The 25,340-nt window shown below is 37.4% G+C and overlaps 1 protein-coding gene across 1 annotated transcript in view; it reads left to right on the forward strand.

Moving 5' to 3' along the window:
• FMN2 (formin 2) overlaps positions 1-25,340 on the forward strand; it is a 175,343-nt gene that overhangs the window by 129,988 nt on the left and 20,015 nt on the right. Inside the window, exons 14-15 of the mRNA XM_088143933.1 lie at positions 8,103-8,195; positions 15,564-15,615. Of these exons, the coding sequence (XP_088000059.1) occupies positions 8,103-8,195; positions 15,564-15,615 (145 nt within the window). The remainder of the gene's footprint in view (positions 1-8,102; positions 8,196-15,563; positions 15,616-25,340) is intronic.

A 25,340-nucleotide genomic window follows, 5' to 3' on the forward strand; every position in this document is an offset into this window, starting at 1 on the left:
AGAGATACTCCAGGACCCCTTCTTTTAGCTTTCCATAGAGCCATCAAAGCAGTCCTGTTTCAGTGGGCCTTTGGTGACTAATTATTAGCTCTTCACTTAATGTTCAGTTTGGAACAGCAGCCTTTTATTTTTAATGATGCTGTAAGAGAGAGATATTCATATTCACTATGCCTTGGAGTATATACTATTATATAATATGTATATTTGTAAACCACCTGAAACCTTGGGAGCTTGATAATATAAACAAATAGATAAAAGAATGAATTCATGAGATAGCTTTAAAAAACAAGGAATGACCTCTCCCGACCACTCATCTCCCTTTCTTTGTGTCTTTTGGCCTTCTGTGATCTAGAAACAGGCTACTTACCCCGCCTTAAACACCAGTGAGATCCCTAGTGAAAGGGTAGGTGTCTTTCTCAGTTCTTACATTATCATGCAATTTTGCAGGACATGCCTCTCTGTGGTGTGGAACACACACAAGAATAGTATATCAGCACTTCCTGTGCTGATATTAAATAAATGCGTAATAATGAAAAGTTACTAGTAAGGTTTATCATTACAGGGCCAGCCCTACAATTAGTGGTATTGGAAGCCTTGGAGGATAGTGCTATTTCTGCCACGCAGCTGGCACTCCCTCCTCTAATGTAGTGTTCTGAGAGACATGGGAGATTATGATCACCAAGGCTGAAATGTAACAGTCAGATCACTTTGTTGTATGCGCAATGAAGGCATGGCGCTTTGCACTTCACTGGAATGTTTGAACTGCAGTTATGCTCCTGGAGATAAGATAGAAGCCAGACCAAAAAGAAGGGTAACACAACTTCATAAGTCACAAGATAGCTTCAGGCTCACACTAGAAAGGAATGAGACAGTATTGACCCTATTCACCCAAGAGTAAGAGTTTTTGTTGGGAGCATAAAGTATATGATTATTGAGCCACTAGTAAAAAAAAAGCAAATGACAAATGGGATAATGACATTAATAAATGAAGTCTGTCTAGGGAATGATTTCCAGGATGTTTAGTTTAGTTTAGTTTAGTTTAGTTTAGTTTAGTTTAGTTTAGTTTAGTTTAGTTTAGTTTAGTTTAGTTTAAAAACTTGTACAGTATAGCTGCCCATCTCACAAAGGTGACTCTGGGTGGTATACAGAGATTAAAACCAAACAATGACATACTTCATAAAATCCATAAGCAACCCATACTATATTGTATTCTTGGGGTCAAAAAAACCATTCCCCTTCAAGTCACTAAAATAAAACAATTAGACAACAGGGCTTGCCTTCCCTCCCAGCCCAAATTCTTATAGGAATATCCAGGTCTTTAGCACCTTGCAAAAGGCCAGTAGAGTTGGGGCCAGCGGGATCCCTCAGGGAATGCTATATCACAGGACAGGTACAGCATCAAAGAAGGCAGGACTGCTAGGGACCACAAGATGACACTACTGAAAGTAGATGCGACGAGGAGTGTTGGTATATATGCCTGCTAGGTATAAAGCATTTACTTCTGCCCTCCCAAAATTAAATACATACATGGGTAAAACACAGATATCTTCATGGGAAGTTTCTTCCTGTACCTGAATGTTTCAATAACCTGTGTCAAAAAAAGAGGAACCACTTAATTCTAGTAACTGGTAGTATAACTTGCTACATCTCATGGTCATACTGCTCTGTGGGAAACCAAACAAACATAAACTATTTTTGAAATTACAATATTTATTTTATGGTATACAGTATAATCAGGGTGATAACTTTCAGTGCACATAGGGCTAAAAAAGATAATTAAACTGAATTTCCTTAAAGGGAAGAATCATTTTTGCATTATTTTTAAAATAGTAACTGCACAGATTCCACATTTTATCTGTTTGCTTGTTTTATGAGAAGTATGTATTGGACTTTGTTAATTCAGGAGGAAAAAGACTTCAGGAATATTAAATTTAAAAAGGCATAATTTTAGATTTTTTCAGCATGTTGGGGGCTTTCTTGGAGTTTAAAGCATGAGTTTTTTTGTAGTTGAAGTAACAATTTATATAATATTTCACCAGCCATCCTGCTCAGCTGCCACCAGTTTCTTTTCCATTTGTTTTAAAGCTTTATGTGGCTGGACATTAATCTGTTATGTACCAGACATTCTAATAAACAAAGGGTCTGAGACAGCTCAGGATTTTATTAATATATCTACCAGTTTGGCTCCATTAATTGCCCTACAATTTCACAGCTCTCCAGGATCCTCAGTTGAGCCTTTCTCAGTTCGGTGACATACAGTTTGTTAAGCAACCTGATCTGCTTTTGATCTCTCCTGGCTGTCACCAGACTTTCTTGATCTAGTTGTGTCAAGTTATGACTTTCAGTAATTCACTCATTCCACACTCAAAATGTTAGTACTTGCTACAAGATTTAAATCACCTTGCTGTCTTAAAGAGAATTGGGTAGCTGGGTCCACTGAAACAATGCAGGAATATTTTACATGTAATATTTATATCAATCTCTGCAAAGCCTCATCCATCCCACCACATACACATACATACTCACGCACATTTTAGAACGAACTGAAAATAGGGCTTTAATGTGTACGATTTCAAGAGACTTCAGTTCTAGTTAGGAACAAAGCTTTGCAAATATGCACATCTATCCAGAAGTGAGCCTCTTTAAATTGAGAGAGACTCATTCCTAACTTGTGTCACGACTCAGTGTTAGGCGAATTTCTTTCAACAATTCTACAGTGTAATTCTAGTTTGGGAAATTTAATTTTAGGCACTCTGAAAGTCTCTCTTTGCTCGATCATAATATTTTTATTAGATATTTAAAAAATATTAGCTTGCAAATAAAACCGATGGCAATGAGATATATTGGTTCTTAGGGTGCTACCAACTAAGGCTTTACCAAGGCATACATACAGAGAGGCCATTCAAAAGGGTGTACCCTTAGACATCTAGAGAATTGGCCAGAATAAGTATCTTGATCCTACATATACCTGAAGGGAACAGGGGAGGCTTCTAAAGAAGAAAATGAACACAGAGAAACTGTCAGTATTTAGATCAAGAAACAGTATTTACACACTTCTGTTAATTAACCTAAAAGGGGTAAGCTGGCAAACACTGAGTGTTTTCTGCTTTTTTTAAAGGATAAATAAGCAAAGAAAGAAAGAAGAACCAGTCTGGTGTAGTGGTTAAGGCACTGGGCTAGAAACTGGGAGGCCATGAATCCTAGACCTGCCCACCTTAGGCCCAAAGGCAGCTGGGTGACCTTGGGCCAGTCACTCACTCTCAGCCTTGGGAAGGAGGCAATGGCAAACCACTTCTGAAAAATCTTGGCAAGAAAACTGCAGAGACTTGTCCAGGCAGTTGCCAGGAGTCAACACTGACTCGGAGGCACCAAAAACAAAAAAAATCAAATAAAAACTTCAGTATCAATGAGGAAGGACTTTATTTATAATTTAACTAGTTAGAACTTGAAAGTATACAGTTATTGGATCACAGTAAGCAATATAGGTGATGTTTTGCAGAAAAATGTTTTTATGCTATTTAAATCATAGCATAAAGTGGTGGAAGCTTTAGATGAGGCATCTGCAGTGTGCCACCCTTGGTGGTAAACACCTGCTAAACCCTCCGTTAACAGCCCAGGTAGAAAATAACTTTTAAAAAAACTTGAAACCTTGTAACACTGGTGGGAAGAGGTATTCTGTTGAGGCACAGTGTGATGGTATCCAGTGCTAGAGAAAGCCAGTCTCTGCCCTAGATTATTAGACAACTGAAACAAACAGGCTCAGTTTAGCCACGGTTCAGTAAGTGAAACACCATCTGTATCAAACTCCAGATTTGAGTCTACAGAGACTGCTTTCATCCATCTATGTGATTCTATGTAACTTTAAGCTTAAGAGATCAGAAAATATGAATTCTAGAAATATGGAGAAAGACACAATCTTAATACATTCCGCATACATTCTGTTTTATTCAGTGATATAATTACATAACTACACTAGAGCATGCCGTACTGTTTTTTCAATTACTCAGATCTACTTCACAAGGAACTATATGATTGCTCTAGTTCACAGTCAAATTAAGGAACAGTGTACTATTGAAGTATCAAGGTTAAAACATAACCTATCATAAGTCCCTACAGAAAATTCCATAATTTTGTTTGAGCCTTCGCTTTTAATGCTCTGTCACCTTAACATAACATTTTGATGTAACCTGCATATGTAAATCATTTTCATTTTTCTTAGTACACTTTCCACAGTTATTCTCTATATATGCCTATCTTATATTTTGCTCTGAATAGCAACTTGTGTGTTTGTATGTGTGTGATTAATGACTGTGCATGTACATGTGTAGGTTTTAAGGGGGAAATTATTCAACTGAGAAGTGGCATGTCAGATGGTCCATCAGCTAAAGGAATACAAAACGAACCTACTGGCTGACCCAAGTCAGTAACTCCAATAGAGGGCAGTGCAGAATCACTCTTAGGAACCTTCATGCCATGCTGATCCTATGCCACTTAGACCTAGGTTGCAGAGCTGACATGTAAAAACACTCCAAGGCTGTGCTCCTGTAAAGTGATGAACAGCAGCCCACAAGAACTGCTGCTTTGGGTGTGATTCACTTTAAGGTAATGAGGCTATTCAAGTCTTCAGTGGTTTGCATGACTGCTGCTCAACCATCTCTTTGGATTGCCACATAGAGCACTCTTGTGGCCAGCTAATCATCCCTGCCTCATCCGCAGACAGCAGTAATGTTTGCAAACACAGCTGAAAGGGTTAATTGCCTGAAACACTGCTGTATCCAGACTTCTAAACTGGAACCATATGTAAAAGAAAGGCAAGATTTCATTCAGTCTCTGAGTCATGTCTTACTATCCTTAAAACTCCAAACAAGGAGCTTCTGGGAGAAGTTTATGAAGCCCCAACAGTCATTAGCCTAAGTCAGAACAACGCTTCCCCAGGACAAGTGACTAGAAGAAGAAGAGGTCTTTCTCTTCAGGTATGTCACTCACAGTTAAATGTGATTTCCCCTTCTTATGTTACATTCCAAGCTCTCTTTAAAGTTCCCAACTTTTGCCACTTCTGTATGGTTGTGGGATAGTCAGATCAGATGAGAACTCTCTTGTAAAGAATGTTGTAAAATGCATGTGTCTGTTATAAATAAAAATTAGTCTGGAAGAATGTTCAGAACAGCAAATAGGATATGTTCAGAACACACATACCCCTCCATTTTTAAATTATAGGGCAAAGTCATATACTGAATTTGTAAAATAAATCAGTTTTAACGTATTTTCCAGAGGGGTAGTAATTGAGATTCAATATTATAATTTCAGTTTAAAAAAAGTTTGGCTGAACTTCATAACATTTTCCATCTTCAGTATTTGACCCCAAACTATATTTTAATTTACTGTGTCTTGGTTGTTGTTGTTTGTTTTTGCTTGTTTGACAAATTATATGATGCATATTGGACATTTCATATTTGCCCAGAAGTTTGGAAACAAGCTGTTCCGAAGAATATGTATGGAGAAAGAGGACAGGAAAGAGGACATGTCCTTTCGGACACGCCATGCTATTTTGTCATGCAAATAGCAAATTGTTAGCAGCAGCAGCAAATCTGGGATCCAGATATATATCTGTATGTGTCTGTGGGTTGGAGGAAAGAAAGGAATGCTAGGATGCACGAAGAGAGAGCTGGAAAACAATGCTGCGGATGCCACATCCCTTATGATGTCATAAGATTAAACTGAGTCCAGTTATTGTGTGTGCAGTTGGGCAAGAGAGAAGATGGGGACTGATATAATAAAAAATAGTGAATCTAATTAATTAATTGTTGTTAATAATAATATCACTATTTTCTCCTATACTTCAGGAGCCAAAATGTCTCAGGTCATACCTACACATACACACACACCACAAGATCTTGAATCTGCTTTATGCACAATTCTAAGTAATGATTTTTTCCCCCTTGTATCCAAGGCTTTGAGCACGTTAAAGAGAATAAAATCACCCCATTTTGACTGGCAATGGTTCATTCTTTACTCTAAACATGTAGATTTTGTTTTCTATTTTCTACTGTTGAAGTCAGAAACCAGACTGGTTTTCTCTGAAGAAACAACAGAAGTCAGCGAGACCACATAAGCGATCAAAACAAGTTTATATTGCACCACAGCTCCCGCACTTACTGTGTAATTGACCTAACATCACGTTTGTTTAGACACAGTGCCTATAAACACTAGACTTGCTAACCATGAATGGTCTCATTGAGGTCAATAGAATTTACATGGTAGGGTTGTTAAACATGTTTACAAGTGTGTGTGATCTGAGCCTTGGTAAATTATTGTAGCCACGTAGAGGATTCCACAAAGTTTAAAAACAGTTTTGGCTACCTGATTTGCCCTTGCGGATAAGTTTTAAAAGCTTATCCTTGTAAGACAGATGTACTGTTTCTTTTAAATCTATTCAAGCAGCAAAAGTTAGTTAACTTAAAAAACAAAACAGGTTCACCTATTAAAAGATAAGTTTCACTACTTTCAGTGAGATTTTCAGCAATATTGTTTTGTGAATATTCATTTCCCAATCTAATTTGAATGCACCTTCTCTAGGTCTGATTCCCAAACAATTCTATTTTCAAAGCTATGTCATTAGTTTTATATTTGTGTAAAAGCAATATTAAGGAATTAAACAAGAAGCTGCTGTATATTTCTAATCCAGTCATCTTTAACTTTTATTGGAAGTGTTTCTTGCAGAATTCCCAGTCATTTCTGGAGGGTACCAGGATGAGAAAAGCTACCTTAATTGCTATTTTTTTTTAATTAAAAAAATGGGGGTTTGCCACAAAATGTTGTCATTTTTTTTCTACCAGTCTGCTTGATCAAATCCAGTCATTACAAGTTTGAAGCTTTATTTTAATTGCCATTCTGTCAAATTTTTCTATGCTTTCATCTGAACAATGCCAGCAGATTTCAGGACCACATGTGAAATAAAACCCACAACTGTGTACCCTTAATAGTTAAGATCAATGAAAGATTTTGCTTTCATTGTTTAACATTTAATTTGAACTTCAAAATTAAGCATAACCACTACATTCTATGATCTTGGTAACTTGATAAATACATCATTCAGTTCAATATCCCAGCATGAGGGTTAAGGTTATCCACAACTTTGCAGACCATTCTACATTTTAAAGGTCTTTCATAATTTTATTCTGCTGTTCTCTGAAGTGGTGAATGTCAGTTACAGTACACAAGAGAATTTTATGGGTTTATCATAGTAAGAACTGTAGGATGTGAAGGTGTTGGACCTATGCTGGGGAGACCCAGGTTCAGGTACTTTGTTGACCATGAAGCACAGTGGACCAGTTATTGTCACTCAGCACAATTTCCCACAGGATGGTTGCTTAGGGAAAAATTGGAAAAGGAAGTACTGTGTATGCTGCTTTGAGTTCCTGAAATCTCACAACAGGTATTAAATCTCTAATCATAAAAGATAACTTATTCAGTACACATTATCTTATTTAGCTGGGATTTGGAGAAAGCCAGTAGAATTCAATACTTCTTATTTGTTTGTTTTGAGAATGAAAACAATAACAACATATAGATGTATTTATTTGCATGTTAAAGTACTGTTTTTTTGGACAATATATTTAAATGACTTTCAGACTGGGTACTGGATTCTGCATCCATACGCATCCACGATGATGCAAAGTTTGGCTTGCATCAGAAGAGCAAACAGTTGTATCCTCTGTAGGGCAGACAGGGTATTGCTACTGTGATACTGCATGTTGATTTTTTTCTAATGATGCATTTTTATTCTAGATATGTGGCATTGCACTGATAAGGGGCTATTGCAGTTATATTCCTGTATATTGAAAATTACATTTATATAGATTTCGGTGACCAATCTTATCCATGCTGTCATTGATAAATTTTAGCCAGACTAAAGTGGCGGTAACTATGCCAACCCAACAAAAGTATGTGCTTTTGCAGTGAGAAATCAGTCTTTGCAACTCATCCTAAGTGCCTTTTGGGGTCCAACACAGTGAAACTCTGAATGAAAATCTACTTTTCTTTATAATGAATATTGTAAAGCAACATTTTATTTCAAATCCTCATGTTACTTTAATTTTCAGCATGTGAGACAGAAGCAGGCAAAGTTTGCCAGTTTTCATTAGAAGAACACATCCAGCCCTTTAAAGACAACATGGAGAAATTCATTAGTCAAGGTAAATAATGACTAGTAATTTAACCTTTCCAAGCTTTATCACAAGAATGTTGTAGAAACAATATTTAGACATGGTGAATGACGTGTCTATTTATTTTGGAGCCATAGAAATGTGCAGATTAGCTTGATCAGATGGTTTCTTATTTCAAAATAGCTTACCTGTTCTATGCTCCATTTCTGAATGTTGTTAGTGGCCATTGTTCACTTTCAAGAAAGTCTTCTGATACATTCATATTCTGTGTAGGAAACGATTTTCCAACATTTGTTTCTTGACAGTTTCATAAAACTGGTACTTTGACTTGTCTCCAGATACATGGTGATATTTTTCAAAGGACCTATAAACTTCTGGCTTATTTCATTTGCAGATTGTCTCTGAACAGTCACATGTTTTGGAAACAAAATCCAAAGCATTCTCTAAAAATGTTTGGGTCACGTTCAGGAAATATAAAAAGAAATGTGAGTTTGTAGAACATAGCTCATTTCTCACCTTCATTTCATTTTTTTCAGTGATTAATCTTTATCATGTTTTTGTACAGGCAGAATATCTGTTTATCACATGCCTATACACACAGACACAGACACACAGACACATTCAAATTATTTCAGGAAAAAAAAGGACCTCTACTTTGAAAGACTTTCTAGTGTCTTTAGTAGTGATGTATCATGAAATACATAACAGATATACTATCAGTATTCTTCCAACCCTGGATCTTCTTAAATAAAAGGTGAGCTTCAGTTATTCACCAATTCATAATCTGAGCTAGGGAATAATTCCTGGCTTCCCTGCAATGCACCCTTCACTGTCTGCCACGGTTCAGTACTGATTTTCATCCTCCCTTTACTTACCTGTCACAGTTAAGGAAACAATAGTAGCCCAATGGAAGGAAGATTTTTTTCCCCCCATTCTATCTTCTCCCTGTTTGATTTCTGCCCTTTCCCTTCCCTAGCCTCTCCTCCCCCCCCCCTTGTAAAAATTCCTCTTGGCATTTTTTCCCACCTGGAAAAACTCTGTTATAGAATAAAATTCACCACAAAGTACATTGATGTGCTGATTGGAAAGGGAAACAGTTATCCTATACACCCCCTTCTTGTCAGCTAATTCTCCCCTGCAGATGTCATTTCCATTTAGTATCTTTCCCAGCAGAGTATTAGAAAAAGGTTTGTCATAGAGGAGATGTATGGCCAAATCCTTGGGTTAATTTCTGTAATTAAAGTAACATTATATACCTTGGAATATAAAATCCTTTCATTTTTATTTGGCTGGACTAAATTCAAGCTTGAAAGAGTTCGTGCAGGATTTCTCTTTCCTGCTTAGAATTTGATAGGCTTTAATTGCAATAGATTTTCTATGGCCATTTGTTATTGAGGTCGATTTAATCAATGGGTTGCTTCCGCAAGACTGGACACATAAAGATAATGGAGAGGAAACAAGACAAGGAAAGCAGGCAGAGCGTGGCTTCTGAAATTCTTTCCAACCCCTTCATAGCAGTTCCACCCAGGGTCACATGACCAGGAGGGAGGAAGGCTTCAGAATGGAGCAGCCAGCAGCATTCCAAGTTGCTGTCCAACCACCTCTCCCATAGGAAGGAGTTGGGGGGGAAGAAATTCTCTCTGCAGCCCCCAGCTGGATCCTGCCCATTTTTTAACTTGATATTTCTTTTGCTGGCTTCTCCACAGCAAACTGGACCTGTTCTTTTTGATTTGGGGAGATTTATCCTGCGGACAGACAGACAGACAAAGCTGTTCTGAGCTCCTTGATGTAATTTCTTTCCAGCATTTCATTGTGTTGGAAAAAAATTAAAATGACATCTTTGAAGATTTGTTTGTACAGGATGTAGTCAGGAAAAGTATAAAGTGGGTTTTCAAAACAATTTCTGAAGTTTAATTTCTTAAAATTAACACTGTCTAAGTAAATGGTTCTCCAATATACAATTCATGGATTAAATTTTTCCTTTAAAAAAAAAGCAAATCAAACTGTTTACTTGCTTTTTTGAACTGTTTTTATACACAAATTCTTCTGCTCAATCCAGCCTTCTGTGTACTGTCTCTTCTATTGGCTGGAAGCAGATCTGCAAAATTCTTAAAATAAAAGGATTTCTAGGACATAAGGAACTGTGTTATTACTAGGAACAGCAACTAGTGCCTTTAACATAGCTTGTTTCCAGATAATCTTTCTATCCCAAACCCTACATATTTGACACAGATGTAGTTCTAAATCTAAATTATAAAGATTTTTATCACTTTCTTTTTACTTGTAAGCTGCCTAGAGTCACTTATATAGTGAGATGGGCAGCATCTAAATTTGATTAATAAAATGAAAATAAATAAATAAATAAATAAATAAATAAATAAATAAATATCACATACAAACAGATCTATTTTATAAACTTAACTTCTGCCCCAAAGGAATCTAGCCAGAACTGGAATTATTTTTTTCCCAGATACCTGTTAATTCCCAACACACAACCTTGTAGGGAAGAATTAGGGCTATTATATTTGGACTTCCAGTATCTGAGTTATCATTACATTGTAGTAAGGAATTCCCACTTTCTACCTTTTTTTGCAGCTCAGATAAGGTAATCTATTTTTTCTCTAGTTAAATTTTTTTTTTCTTTTTCAATACAGTATAGTTGTATTAAAGTGCTAAGAATAAAGAGCCCTAATTAAAATAAGAAAAGTTTCCGAATATCTAACTGCTAGAACTTTAATGAATCATATACTGTATCTATATAAGCACATGTATCTACAATATTTTGACACTCCTATTTAAAGAGCTGTCTTAGTTTAAATGTGTAAGATTCACATTATTCACCCTGTAAAACCTTAACCAATTTTTTTTTTAATTAACAGTGTGAGATGTTTGAAATATGGCCAAATTTTACCTTGTAAGCATTCCTTATATTTAGTAAAGGGACAGAGAAAATCAAACTAGCAAACATAGAGAAAGATTCAGAATAAGACAAGGAGATAAAAAGATTCTTGCTGCATTCCATCTGTGATTATTCATACCCAGTTCAATGTTTAGTTACCTTGGGAAGTTAGGATGTTTCTCTTAAGATGATATCGACTTACAGTACTCCAAACTTCATTAGATTCCAGCTCCCATCAACTCTAGCCAGCATGGCCAACTATCAGGAATGATGGGAGTTGCAATCCAAACTCATCTGGAAGATTGCACCATCTCAGGATGTTTTCTATACCTTTGCATTTAAGAAGAATGTTGATTTCTCCTTTTTTATTTTAATAATGGAATTTTTATTCTGCTATTTAAATTTTCCATAGTTGAAGAAGGCTATAAAGAAACCCTGAACTTTTTCAGGACAGTTTACAAGTTTCTCAACAGATGTGTGTAATAATTTCCTTAACCTAATTAAAAACATTAGTAGAAATAAGAATTTGGTCTCATCACCATGGGTAATGCTTTATATTCCATTAGAGAGTTTGGCTTCCGTGGACTTGCTTTATAATGTGCTAAGAAAGGAAGTAATCTTTAACCTTTTTCTCATTAAATTTGTCACTTTTTCCATCCCTTGTGTCTTCCTGAACCCAGTTCTTAGGTTAGTCAATGAGACAGCTTTTTCATTCAGAAGTAATTGCCATTCTTACAGTTGCAAGCTCATGAAACAACAATGAAACATTTGGCTGGAATCAGTCTAGACTGGTCTCCAAGAACATTCAGCGAAGTTACTTTTGGCTCTAGTGCAGAGATTGCCTGCTATTTTTTCACTTCATACTAGGCATACTTTCTTTCAAGATATCTATATTTCAACAGTTATTCATCACATGCCCTTCTAGTATCAGTTGCCTTTTATTAGAGTTAAGATCCAGTAACTAAACGGCATGAATGTAGCACTGAATGTCAAAAATTGTTGGCTCCTTTTTCTCTAGTTTTTTCTAGACATTGTTTTGTGTCACCTTCCCATCTCTTTCAGGAGTGAAAAGATATGCCATGGGACTGCTGATGGCAATCACTCATCTACATTGGCTCATATTTTCTCATTGTTTGATACAAGATTATGGACTTGCTAGTACTTGTGTAGTTTTTACCTACAGAGGGAGAATATTTACGCATGTTCTCTATTTCCACTTCTGCCCTTACTGCATGCCCACACAATCATAAATAGTTGGTATGAGATTCACAGTGCTGGAAGATGCATATTCTAGCCCTCCTCATCTCCAAGAGGCTTACTTTTGAAAAAAAAAATTATTTTATGAAATGCTCTAAGGAAAAAATAGAGTTAGAGTATCTTAGAATCATAGGGTTGGAAGACACATTGGAAATCTTTTAGTCCAAACCCCTGCCTAGTGCAGGAATCTTCATTTTTATGGTATAATGTTTTAATAGTTTCAGCAAACTAATTGAATGGCATTCCATATTTCATAATTAAAAACTAAATGTGTAAGTTTGTATAAATCACCAAAATAGGCAAGAATGTAAAAATTTGCTGCCATTTCATGTGGCTCCTTCAGAACCAAATGAGCCTGGCAATGAACTATGGGTGTTCCCTTATGTCTTAATTTTATACTGCAGAGACATTCTCTAATGTACCTTCCTACACTAGGAAATTTTTAAACAGTCTTTCAACAACTGTATTAGATGCCATGGAGATGCACTGTTTTTGTGGTATAGTTTAGCATTTGTAGTTGAGGAATAGTTTGCCTTAGTTTGCCTTAGCTTAAGGTTTGCCTTAGCTTAAAGGATAATTATGTAATGGTTTTACCCAGTTCAAATTTATTTGGCTCCAGGCCCAATTTGGCTTAATGTTAAATTGCAGGCTTGGAATGAAATGAAATGATTGTGAAGCTAATGTTGTGTTTGTCCTGCTGTCCAACCCCAAGAAGCATATTTGTGAGCCTTAATTTAATTGAGTTTAACATTGACTATTATTGTGGATAACTTAATGGGAAAATTGGGGGCCCTTTCATCAAATCCTATGTCTCCATGGTTAGTAAAGCCAATATGATGAAAATGTGTGGAATCATACATCCAGACTACCTGAAATTTGGATCTTGTTTCCATGAATTATCAAAGCTGTTTTGTCCTTTTCACCTCCACCCCTTGTCAACTGTTCTTAGCCCAAAAAAACTGGTCAAGTTTCTGATTACTTTAAAACCTTGGTTTTTAAAAGTGGATGTAGTTCTTTTTCAATTTCTCTGTCTCAAGCATTTTGTCTAATGATGGGTGTTGAGATGAAGATTGGTATTTGAGAAAAAGAAGACTCTATATAGCATCAATAACAGAGTGGTCACTTGAAAGTGTTGCAGACAAGTACTACATGCATACTCCAGCATGCTCTGAAGCAACTTTCAGAGATCAAATTCTAAGCACTGCACAATCCTAGGGGACAAAAACCTGTGTGAAACCTTTTGGTGATATAATGTAGACCACTTCAAGAACAGCCATTTAAAAAACACACACACAATTTAACTTCTAATGGAAGGTCTAGTAGCTGCATGAACTTTTATGGTTCTAATGCCCTATTGTCCTACTTAGTTTAATAATTTCTTCAAATCCCTTGGAGCAAATGTGCAGTACATTCTCACTAACTGCAGTCAACATATCCAGATGTTTTTGTCAAGATTTGATAGGTCTAGCTTCTATTCAGATTTTGTTGAATGAATATATGTGTGCTTGTGTAATTAAAGATAAATCAGAGTTTCACAGTAACTTTTGATTGGTATAACTTGCAAAAAGGGAGAATTCACCTTATATCAGGACTTGTCATCAGAAAATATGGAATACTAGTGTAAAGGTGTTCAGTTTTAAGTGGATGGTTATCATAAAATATAGGAAGATCATTAATGCAAAGCAAAATACAGTGAAACGCATGGTGGTTCCCCCCGCCCAATGGGTGAGAATGAAAATGAATTTGATGGAAACATGGTACATTTTACAAGCTTACCAAAATTTCCAAGCACCAATGTTCAATAAAAAATCAATTTTTGGTGAGTTTTCAGTATTGTGGTACATAAGTAATGGCAATGAATAAGAGCCTTCATTTCATTACTCTTTTTAGTCTAAGCCCTAATCTGTTTAGATCATTCAGACATTTTAACTTCTATTTTGGTTACTCTCACAACCCTCTTTCTCTTTCAACCTTTCCACGGACACTCTTTGTACTGGTCCTGGATGGGACCTGCTCTTCCCATGACATTATTTGTTTCAAAAGATGAGTCAGTGTCGTTTTACCACTGTACCAGTTTATTTGAAACTGGAGTAAAGCTGGACTTTTTTTAACCCTACAGGGCTAGTGAGCAATCTGTTTTCTATTGGCTTCGTTCTTTCTTCACTCTGCCTCCCAACAAGTAAGCCTTTACTCAGCAACTTAACTGCTATGCAACTGCGATTTAACTGCTATGAAAGGAATACAGGCAAACATATTAGCAAGCCAAACCTGAAGGCTTGTAGTCAATTTTGAGTCAATTTTACAGTCCCTGTTAAAAAGACTTGATGGTTATTAAGCAACATTTTTCAGCAACCTTGATCTTAATCCTTTTACTCAATATCTAGTCATTCTCATAATCCTTATTTGAAAGAAAAAAAACTGCCCAGTTTGATTTTTTCCCCCCCTGTTTTTATCTGTATCTGGGGTCAAGTGAACCATTACTTTGTTCTCCGTAGATACACAGAGACAGCACTGTGCTGAATCCTCAAGCACTATTATAGTCATGGTGAATTTTGCCTGGTTGCAAAAATGGTGTCATGCAAACAGCCTTCCAGCATAGCTAGCAGGGGCTTAAGTGCAGCAGGATAATTTTCATAGCAAGATTATTTTGCCCCGTATCATATACTCACAGATGCCCACAACATACACTGAAATGCGGGGGTGGGGGAAGAATGTGCAGTCATTAGCAATTTTCTTTTTCTTTCATGTGGAATAGGGGCAAGTGAATTTTTATTTTTCCAGAAGTTGAGGTTTATTGGAAAGGCACCCAGTTTGAGACTTTAAAAAAAAAAATGTATCTACTGGTAATTTGGGGAAAAACTGATTGGCTCATGGTGGTCCCTGTCTGTTCTCAGTATGCTGAGCCTGGCAGAACTGAAGACTATGAAAGACAGTACAAGATCAACTTCAAAATGGTTTATAAAGAATTGGGGGCAGTGGAGGGAAAACTGCATTGTATGAAAGTGCCTTCAGCTATGGTAAATCCTACTGTGAGTTCAATTGGTCTTAAACCTCTTCTGAATGTAATGCCTCTACATTTCATTCTTTTAAAGTCAAGACCAAGCTCATCGATTCAGGAATCATGCATAAAAACGGAGACAGTGTTTTTTCCCCGACAGTATGCACAACTATAACATATTTAAGGACATTACTGCAACATTCTATATTTTATATATAACTTTTATTTTCTGTTTGTTATTTAGCTAAAATTGACCATGAGATGGAAGAGAAATCTCTGGCAGAGACGCACAAAAGGTGAGATGAACAAGTTCAATATGAAAAGATTTCCATTGGTACTAAAATAGTTATCTGTTGTCCTAAGTAATGAAAGAAATCTTAAAGGGCAAGTTGCTATCATGTAATCATAATTTACTTGACATCTTTGCAATTTAATCAAGCCAATTCTCTCATATATTATTAAAGTTAGAAGCTTTAGGCTTTTCCTGAAATTACTACAGCACCACAGAAATAATTCAAATAAAGTGGTTGTTTGCTTGAAATTGTGGGAATTTTTATTCAGACTGAAAACAGATGCACATTACTCTTATTCTATATTTTTAAGCTCCCCACTACATACAAAGGAAAGGGGAAAAAAGGATGGTATTAAATTATTAATCATGCTGAAAATTAAACATTGCTTTAATGTGTCAAATTAAGTTTGCAAAGAAGCCAGTGCTTTCTGTCTAATTCAGTAATGATGTAAGCATTAACAAGATCTGAGACTTTGAAGACTTTTTAGTTGTTATTGCACAATTTCTGGTTTCTTTTCTCTTCCTTTTTGCAATTTCCTTAGTAATGTGGCTTACTTTAAGAATTGGTTTTAATAGCAATGGAAATTTTTTAGAAATTTCCATGCTATTAAAGCCAATTCTTAAAATTCACGTTTTCCAAATCCAATGGAAATGACAGAGCTGCCAAGTTTTAAATCATGGCTTTACAAAATTATGTATTCATATATGCAATTATCTACTGCTTAAGTCCAAACAGATTCTAGAAACATTAGGAACACTAGGGAACATCCTTAGGGAAAAAAAGGAATGTATTCCTATTACAAATATCCTAGTTAGACTAAGAATATTTCAGTAAGTGAAATGGCTTTGAATTTGCTCTTGTTATACCTGTTATTTTCCATAAATGGCTACATATTCATTAGTAATTTAAACATCTGAGTGCTTGCCTTAGTCTCCTCCTCACTATATGAAAAAGGGGAGGGGGCTCTATATCTATATCTATATCTATATCTATATCTATAATTTAAGTCTTCATTTATTGGGCAGACAATACAAATAATTTTTAAACTCTGCAAATTACTTAAAACGCCTTACTTAGAAGAATTCCACTAGGAGGCACAAGGAAGGAACTGTGCAGTCTTGAAAGACATGGGCCATGTAAAGACTTTGAATCCTTATATCCTTGATTGATTACAGTCACAGTTCTGTAGATATACAGTTGTACTTTGAAAGGCATACCTCCCATGTGTAATGAGAACTGATTTTTAGAATACACTAAAGGAAGGAGGAAGAGAGATCTAGCTTCCTTTTTTTATATGAGGACATTTCAGTTACTGTATTTATAAAACTGTTGCAGTAATGTTTAAGAACTCCTTAAAACATCTTTAGATGGACAGTTTTCAAAGACTGTGTTTTGGTCTCCACTCTGCCAGTGTTTTGTTGTTGTTTAGTAACCATGAAGGAGGAGGTTGGTTTTGGTTTTCTATCTCTAACCATCTCCTTTGCATTTTTTTTTTTTTTTTTTTTTGCTAAAACCATACTACTGACAAGAACAGCATGACAATTATGCTGTAATTTTCTAAATACTTTAGAATATTATCTTACTGAACTCTGTGATAAATCCAGTGTTATGCTGATCAACATCTAAATACATAACAGGATTTCCCCAGCTCCCTTCTTCGGACCCATACTCTCCTAATTTATTTCGGGTAGTTGGGGACCTTCTAAAGCAGATTTTGAAGAATTATTTCTCTGTGGAAACTAATTCACAGAAGCATACCAATGGATTCCATCCTGTAATATACATATGTGTCACCTAAACATTTAGAGATAAAAATCTGCCAGGGATTGCAAAGCAAAAGGCATGTCATTGCATTATGTATTTTTCTAAATACAATTATCTAAGTCTTTAGGTTGCCTTGTGTGTATGACCTTTCTGAAATGTTTAGCATTTAATATTGCTAGCCAATCGGTTTGTATAATAATTTTCTTCACATGTTACTAAAATTTCTGGAAATATGTAGTGTAACAAAATACTTCTTTATATTGCCATGATAAACTGGATTGCTTTTTTCTTCCTCTAGGGTATATATACTATCAAAGTTTTATTTACCGTTCAAACTATGTCAATGTCAAAGACACTTTTGGGGTGGAGGGTGAGAGGAGAGCTCAGAAAACTAAATAAATAACAGATTAGTTGCGTTCTGCTAATCATGGGTAAAATAGTCAGGCACTGGGTGAATAGACGAGTTACTGCTAGTTGCAGTGATGGATTAGCTGAAGCACAATTAATGTGATTTAATGTGGTTGGATTTTTCTTTTTGAAGTGACTATGTGCCCCAGAGTGTCTATGCCATGATTACATGTCTTAGAATGACAAGGAAACATTGATTCATTGTTTGAAATGGAAAAATGGTTTTACAACGCTGCCTCTCTATGGCATTGTGAAGCCGAGCAGTCATGGAAGAAAGTGAAATATCTGAAAAGTTCTTCAAGTGAATACTGTTTTAAGCACAATGCTTCTAGAAAAATCTAATTGTTTATCAGATGAGCTGAAATGGAAAATTAATCTTTCACACATAATGAAACGGTACGTCTGACCTGCGGATTCTATAAAGTGTCTGGCTGTTCATTTGTCAGAAGTGAGATGTTTAATCGTTTCTGAAAGGTTGTATACTTTTTTATTTATTTATCATATTTAATGACTTTAAGACTGACAATGTGTGAAGTGTTTATTCAAGAAATGGGTTTCTGGCACATGGGCAAAAAGAAAAGTGAAATGTTTACTTCCCAATAACAGCAGATTCTGTGATCTCTGGGTAAGTATCCTGAGATGAGAAAAAACCACACCACTCTGTGTTTATCCAGCTTACACAGGCAGACAAGGAAGGCTCCAGCCTGTTATTAAAGTTGAAGTGATATAGCCCCAAACAATGACGTCAGTCCCTGAATAATATTGATAAAGTGCAAGAGCAAAAGATACGACACTTCCCAATTTCAGCTTTCATGGGCAGTTCTCAAGAACCCGTAAAATATTTGACACAGTCAAGTGAAAAATACAGCTTGCTTCAAAAGGAGACGAAGGAGACTCAGGCATAAACATTCACAATTTTCAATGAAGACAGACACTGTTTTTTCAAGGTCTCAGCCTCAAGTCTTTCCTCAGTCATTCTACTTTTTAAAGAGAAAAATAGGGCTAGCAAGGGTGGAATCTGCGATCTTTTGTAAATAAGATGCGTGTCCTCCTGCTCAGTGATGACCCTACTGAGTGAAAGTTGGTGTGTGCATAATCAGCACCCACTTCTTTAGTTTGGGGTGGCTGGGAAGACAAATCCCATTTTTAGGAAAACAGAAAAAAAATTAAAAGGTCTCTACTTTTCTTCTGGATAGCTCTGGCCTTCAGCATTCTGAATCAAATCACTTGTTACCAAGAAGCTTCCTTTCTATTAGGAGCCTGAAAAAAAATGACGTATGGTTTCACAGATTCAGAGGCCACGTAGGTTTTGGCTGAAGTACATGTCAGAAACAATTGGAATCTCAAATTAAGATAAAATCAAAACAATTTTGAAAAAAATCACTTCATTTGTCTCACTTTCTTGCATAGCCCTTAATTTCTAGATAATCACTTGCATTCTTTGCAATGTCACTTATTAATTGAGCTTCAGTTTTAAAATAAATTTGAAAGTGATCACCTATCTCTCTTGGATTCTGTCTGAAATCATTTGAAGAGTCAGTACCTGATGGAGGGAGGGAGGCAAATAGGAAATTAGGAAAGATGAAAAGACACCTGTATGTGTATGGATATACTGCAAAGTCAAAAGAGAAGCTCACATATATGTTGCATCTTTGTGGCTCAGTTCTTGAAAGTGTGTATTTTGCTCTCAAATTTTTCCAGCTGTCATGGTGAATAATTCTGCTGTCCTGGCTAAAATTTCGTGGACTTTTTCTCTATGGATTGTTTCTGTGTATGCTTTTGACTTCATGTGCTTCACTATTTTGTACATTTCTAGAACTAACTATTATCATGCACACATGTTCCTTTGGCATTTGGCTGGTATATGAAACATAATACAGTGGCAAATTCTGAAAATGCATGATGAACGACAGTCAGCTATCTCTATGATTGATTGTTTAAAATGAAATATGAGTATGTTCCCATACCTAATGGTTCATAGGAGCTGCTGCAAGTTTCTTCTGGGGGAATGATAAGATCCAGCACTAACATGGCAAAGTAGCTTCACTGGTAATGTTGCGGTAGTACTTTTTTTTTCAGCTGGACTGTGATGCAAATGCACATCACTCTGCTGGAGTACAGCAGTAGTGGATGTGGGCTTCTGGTAATCATAGTGGAGGCAGGTACAGTAATACCTCGGTTCACGAACGCTTCTGTTCACGAACAATTCAGTTCGCGAACAGCAGCATTCGCAAAATTTTGCTTCTGTTCACGAACTCCGCATTGGGTGATGAACACGACCCGCGGCCATCTTCACTGCTCTGACAGATGGTCATGGCTTCCTCTAGGCGAGATCGCGGTCGCAGACAGACACTTGCTGTGAAGCTTTTTGGTGTTGCCTCAAGCAAGGTTAGTGTTCTCTCTCTTCATTCTGTGCTGTACGGTACTTTGTTTCATATTTTTGTGGTTAAAAAAAAATACATATGGTTCAGAACGGATTAACCTTATTTACATTGAACCTTATGGGGAAATTTGTTTCAGTTCATGACCAATTTGGTTCGCGACCGAATCGTGGAACGAATTAAGTTCGTGAACCGAGGTACCACTGTAGTTGTATCAGCAGCAGTGCTTTAAATCCCTATTTCAGCAACTCTTAGCAGGATCTTTAGCAGACATAGGAGGGGGTGTTTCTGGCTCCTTTTAAAGAGGCACTGGTTCACCCTCTCCTCAAAAAGCTGTCACTGGACCAACCATTCAGGATAATTTTCATCCAATCTCTCACCTCCCTTTTTTGGGAAGGGTGGTAGAAAAGGTGGTCATGCTGCAGCTCCAGAGGATCCTATATGAAACAGATTATCTGGATCCCTTCCAGTCGGGGTTCAGGCCCAGATACGGGATGGAAACAGCATTAGTCATGCTTTTAAATGATCTCTGATGGGAGCAGGATGGGGGTAGTGCATCCATCCTGGTTCTTCTTCATATTTTGGCAGCTTTCAATACCATCAACCATAACAATCAGCTCTGGGAGTTGGGGTGGAGGCCACAGTTCTGTGCTGGTTCACCTCCTTCCTCTGAGGCCGGTCCCAGTTGGTGTTGATAGGGAGTGAGAAATTCACCCTGCAGCCCCTGCTCTGTGGAGTGCCTCAGGGCTCGCTGCTCTCTCCACTCCTTTTTAACATCTACATGAAGCCTCTAGGGGAGATCATCCATCACCATGGGATGAGGTATCATCAGTATGCAGATAATACTCAATTGTACATCCCCATCCCGGGTGAATTAAGTGATGCTGTGGATGTTCTTTTGCAGTGCTTGGAGGCTGTGGGAGTCTGGATGGGGAACAACAGGCTTCAACTGAAGCCTGGTAAGATGGAGTGGCTGTGGGTTCAGGGTTCTTCCATATCTGGGGCCTTATCACTGTCCCAGCCGAACCTGGTGCATAATCTGGGGGTCCTTCTGGACTCACGACTCCTGCTCGAGGAGCAGGTGGCAGTTGTGGCTAGGAGGGCCTTTGCTGAACTCCATGTTGTGTGCCAGTTGTATCATTTCCTGGATCAGGAAGACCTTCTCTCAGTCACTCATGCCCTGGTCATCTCCTGTATAGAGTATTGCAACATGCTCTACATGGGGCTACCTTTGAAAAGTATCCAGAAGCTGCAGCTAATGCAGAATGCAGTGGCACAAGCAGTTATGGGTGCCTCTAGAGCTGTGCATGTAATACCTCTGCTGCGTGAGCTGTATTGGGTGCCAGTTTGCTTCTGGGTCCAATTCAGAGTGTTATGACTTTAAAGCCCTTCATGGCATGGGCCCAGGTTACCTGAGCAACTGTCTCATCCTGGTTACATCAACCCGTCCCACCCAGTCTGTCAGGAAGGGCATGTTATGGACCCTGTTGGCTAAAGAATCTCAACTGGCAGGGTCTAGGAGGAGATTTTTCTGCCACTGCCCCTGCCCTGAGGAACATCTTGCCCCCTGAGGTGAGATTGGCCCCCACTCTTTTGGCCTTCCGGAAGAGTGTTAAGACCTGGCTCTGCCAACTAGCATGGGGATCACATGGGGGTTCACAGCACTGGTGGCTTGAAGACGCTCTGTCCGCCTTTTAACTTAGCATATTTTTGTACAGATTTTTATTGTTTTTTATTGCTTTTTTACTTGTAAGCCGCCTAGAGTCACTTGTACAGTGAGATGGGTGCCTATTTCAATGTATGTTGTTTTTGTAATATTCTTGTTCCATATAAGAGAGAATGTGGTCTCAGAACAGGGTCAAAACTTATTTTGGGGGTACAGTTTAAATACACAGGTTTGATAAAGATTTGGTGTTTGAAACTTCATTGTAGTTCTCATTAAGTAGATTAAGCAACCAGAATAAAGTTTATTTAAGGAAAGTTCTCTTTTTTTTCTTTTTTCTTTTTAATATTGCACCATCCAGGAAAGTTGCTTCATGTAGTTGGTTTGGGGGCTTTTAACATCTGTTGCTACCAGTGAACTTTGTGGAACCCACAGACATCTGCTGTGTCTCATTTGCAAGGCGCTACTGGAATAAAATCACTCAGTTTTGTGCTGACGTGGTTTGCCTCAGTTGATGCAAGTGCAAAGGGGCATCCAAGGTCCCATCTACTTCCATTTTGTGGGATTAATTTCAGCTCTAGAAACCCAAGCATGTGAGCAACTGTGCATTCAGTTCCATGTCATCTCAGCATCTATTTCTGCCTGTTATAGCTGATTTGATCTAACTACAGGAGACTGACAGAATGAATCTGGCCTATAGTACCAGATATCTTGAAGGAGATGATAGTGTTACTATCCTTCAGAAAATGCACTCTGATCCTTTGATTGCTGATAGCTACTAGAGGTCTGCAAAATGACAATGATTTATCTCAATGAGCTGTGGAAGTAACACTGTGTGCCTTATTGAAGTACTTTTTTTTTCTTGCCTTGAAGCCTTGACCGGCTATTCCATTAGAGTACGATCTTAGTGATTCCCTTAGACCTCTAGGCACCATGCTGTTCTTCTGTGGTTTGGAGTTGAGGCACAGTATTATGGTATTATGGCCATATACGGAGGATAGCATGGGATAACCATACCTCATTCTCATGGCAGTTAAGCTATGGTCTTCCAAGAGTAATCGCTGGAGGAGAACATTAGGAAATATGGAGTTAAGCCAATGATATCCAACTTTATTTCCCTGTACCATTTGTTTTATCTGTATCAGGAGAGTCTGTGCAGGACCAGTATCTAGAAGTGGTGGTTGCTGGAGGAGACCAGTGAGATGAGGGTAAAGTCCAAGAATAATGGAGGCACTTTGAAAATGTAGTTCCTCTGTTCAGGAATTAGAAAAGTTACACACTGTGGATGAGATTGTTGGAGGTACCAGTGACTTCCGCAGCAAGATGCTGACTAATGTTGGTCTAAGCCTTATATAGCTTCAGTCTAGGTTACCTATAGGATGACATACTCCCATAAAATTGAAGGTTCCCTCTTCCCTGTTACAGTTTAGAAGATGACTGAAAGCACATATTTTTCTTCAAATCTTTTAGAGTATTTGATTTTTTGTTATACTGAGAACTGTGTGCTTTTAATATTTATATTTTTTGTACATCACCCAGAATGATTTGGAAATAAGTGTCATATGAACCTGTAAAATAATCTCAGTCCTAGATAGTAAAATGTACTGTGTGTGGGGCTAACCCTGCACTTGGCCCAGAGACTTCATCTAAACTATTCTGAAAATGTTGCACTGACTGCCAATTTTCTAAGTTCACAGTAGAGATAATAACATACAAAGCCCTATGCTGCTTAGGAACTGAACAAATGATGGCATGCCTTTTCCCTTATGTACCTGCCTGTCAACTAAGATTTAGCAGGAATGCCCTTTTGAGGGTGCTACCTTGGCTTGGAATCTACTATCTGGTGATCTAAGAAAGGTTGTTCTCAATACAATTGCTCTCCTTGTGGAAGACCCTCCTCCTATAGCTCTCAGAGGGGCACTCTGATCTGCACTGTGTATTTCTGATTTATAGATCAGCATTTGCTTTTATGTATGGAAATTCCCAATACTTTTTAGTAGCTTTTTCACACAGATATATATATATAGCTATAGACATACAGATACCCACATACACATACTGTAGCTTCAAAGGTAGACATCAAATTGGAAAAAGATACTTGAAAGCAACTTAACAAAAGGCACAAATATTTTTTAAAAGCATCATAATCCAGTATGTTTATCAAAATCTATTCTTGTCTATGCATAGATGAGACCCAACGCCTTCCAATAGCAATTGCGGTGGTGCAGAATTTTGCAACTTTCCTGGAGATTTCACTAGACTGATCCCTTAATTAAAAAAACTTACAATCTCTGATTGCGGCCAGCCCAAGCATCTGCTAATAAGGGGAGAAATTAGCTCTGCTTGCAAGGTAAGGTATAAAGGGCAACGCAATAGAGCATGCACAGCTGTGTCAACCTCTACTTCCAAGCACACTGATAAGCATTCCTGGTAAGGGATGTTATTATTCATAACCTTTCAAGGAATAGAGTATCAGATCTTGCCACTGTGAATGCCCTTCTGTGAGGAACAGAAATAGTATTATAAGGGGTTTTGCCATGATCTCTGAAGTGATACAAAGTTATAGATCTGTTGCTTTTCAAATCTAAATCAAGCACTCTCTGCTTAACTTCAGCCAAGATCATGCACAAAAAATGAATGATTAGCATCAAAAATTATACTCTTAGGCCTTGCTGAAGATGTCCCATGTCTCCACAGACTAGGCAAATGGCAATAAGAGATGGGGCCTTCCTGTAGTGGCAACCAAGGAATGAAATGTGCTTCCTGTAGACCAGGGACCAATACCAGAGTGCCTTTAGGTACCAGATGTCCAATGTACTTTAAAATGCAGTTCCTCTGAGATTGAGGTATTTGCTCTTGAGTACAGCATTGTCAAACGACATCTAACAAAATTTCAGTAGGAAGTTGCCACCCTTTCATGAGAATTTTGGCATTTTTATTGTTTAAAATTCTTTTTTGGTGGGCAAGGTCCAGAACCTGAAAAAAATCAGAGATGTTCACTTGGCATTGCCTTTTGATCTCCTTTTTGGCATAAAGTAATCCTCTTGTACTTATTGTACCTGAACTGTTGTTAGTGGAATCTCTTCTACCATTGGTTTCCTGAAATATTCTCATCCTGTTTGATTCTGCTGTTGGCTTTGATTTTTTTTAATTATTTGGACTTTTTAATCATTTTAATTATGTTCTCTGTCATTTGATTGTATTTGACTGAAGTTTTAAAATCAGCCTCTTTGAAGACTAGAGCAGAAAGACATGGTCTAGAATTGAATACAGATATGTTAGGGAAGTGGTGGTGTTTTCAGGCCTGTTTCTCTTACTGGGATTTTGTTCCACTATTTGTTCTGGAATTGAAGCCATAAAAAGCAAATATCAAGGCACTATCTTTATTAAAGGATATTTCACTCTTGAACATGGGGGATCTGAACTGCTTGGAAATCCTTGCAGGAGATATTTAGCCTCTGCTCTCCATAAACAAAATAGCGGTGTGAACAACCAAAGGCTCGTTTTTCTAA

This window comes from Python bivittatus, unplaced genomic scaffold, assembly GCF_059951505.1.
Source record: "Python bivittatus isolate LINGU-HERP-01145 unplaced genomic scaffold, Pbiv_v1 ctg000020_np1212, whole genome shotgun sequence".
NCBI lineage: Eukaryota > Metazoa > Chordata > Lepidosauria > Squamata > Pythonidae > Python > Python bivittatus.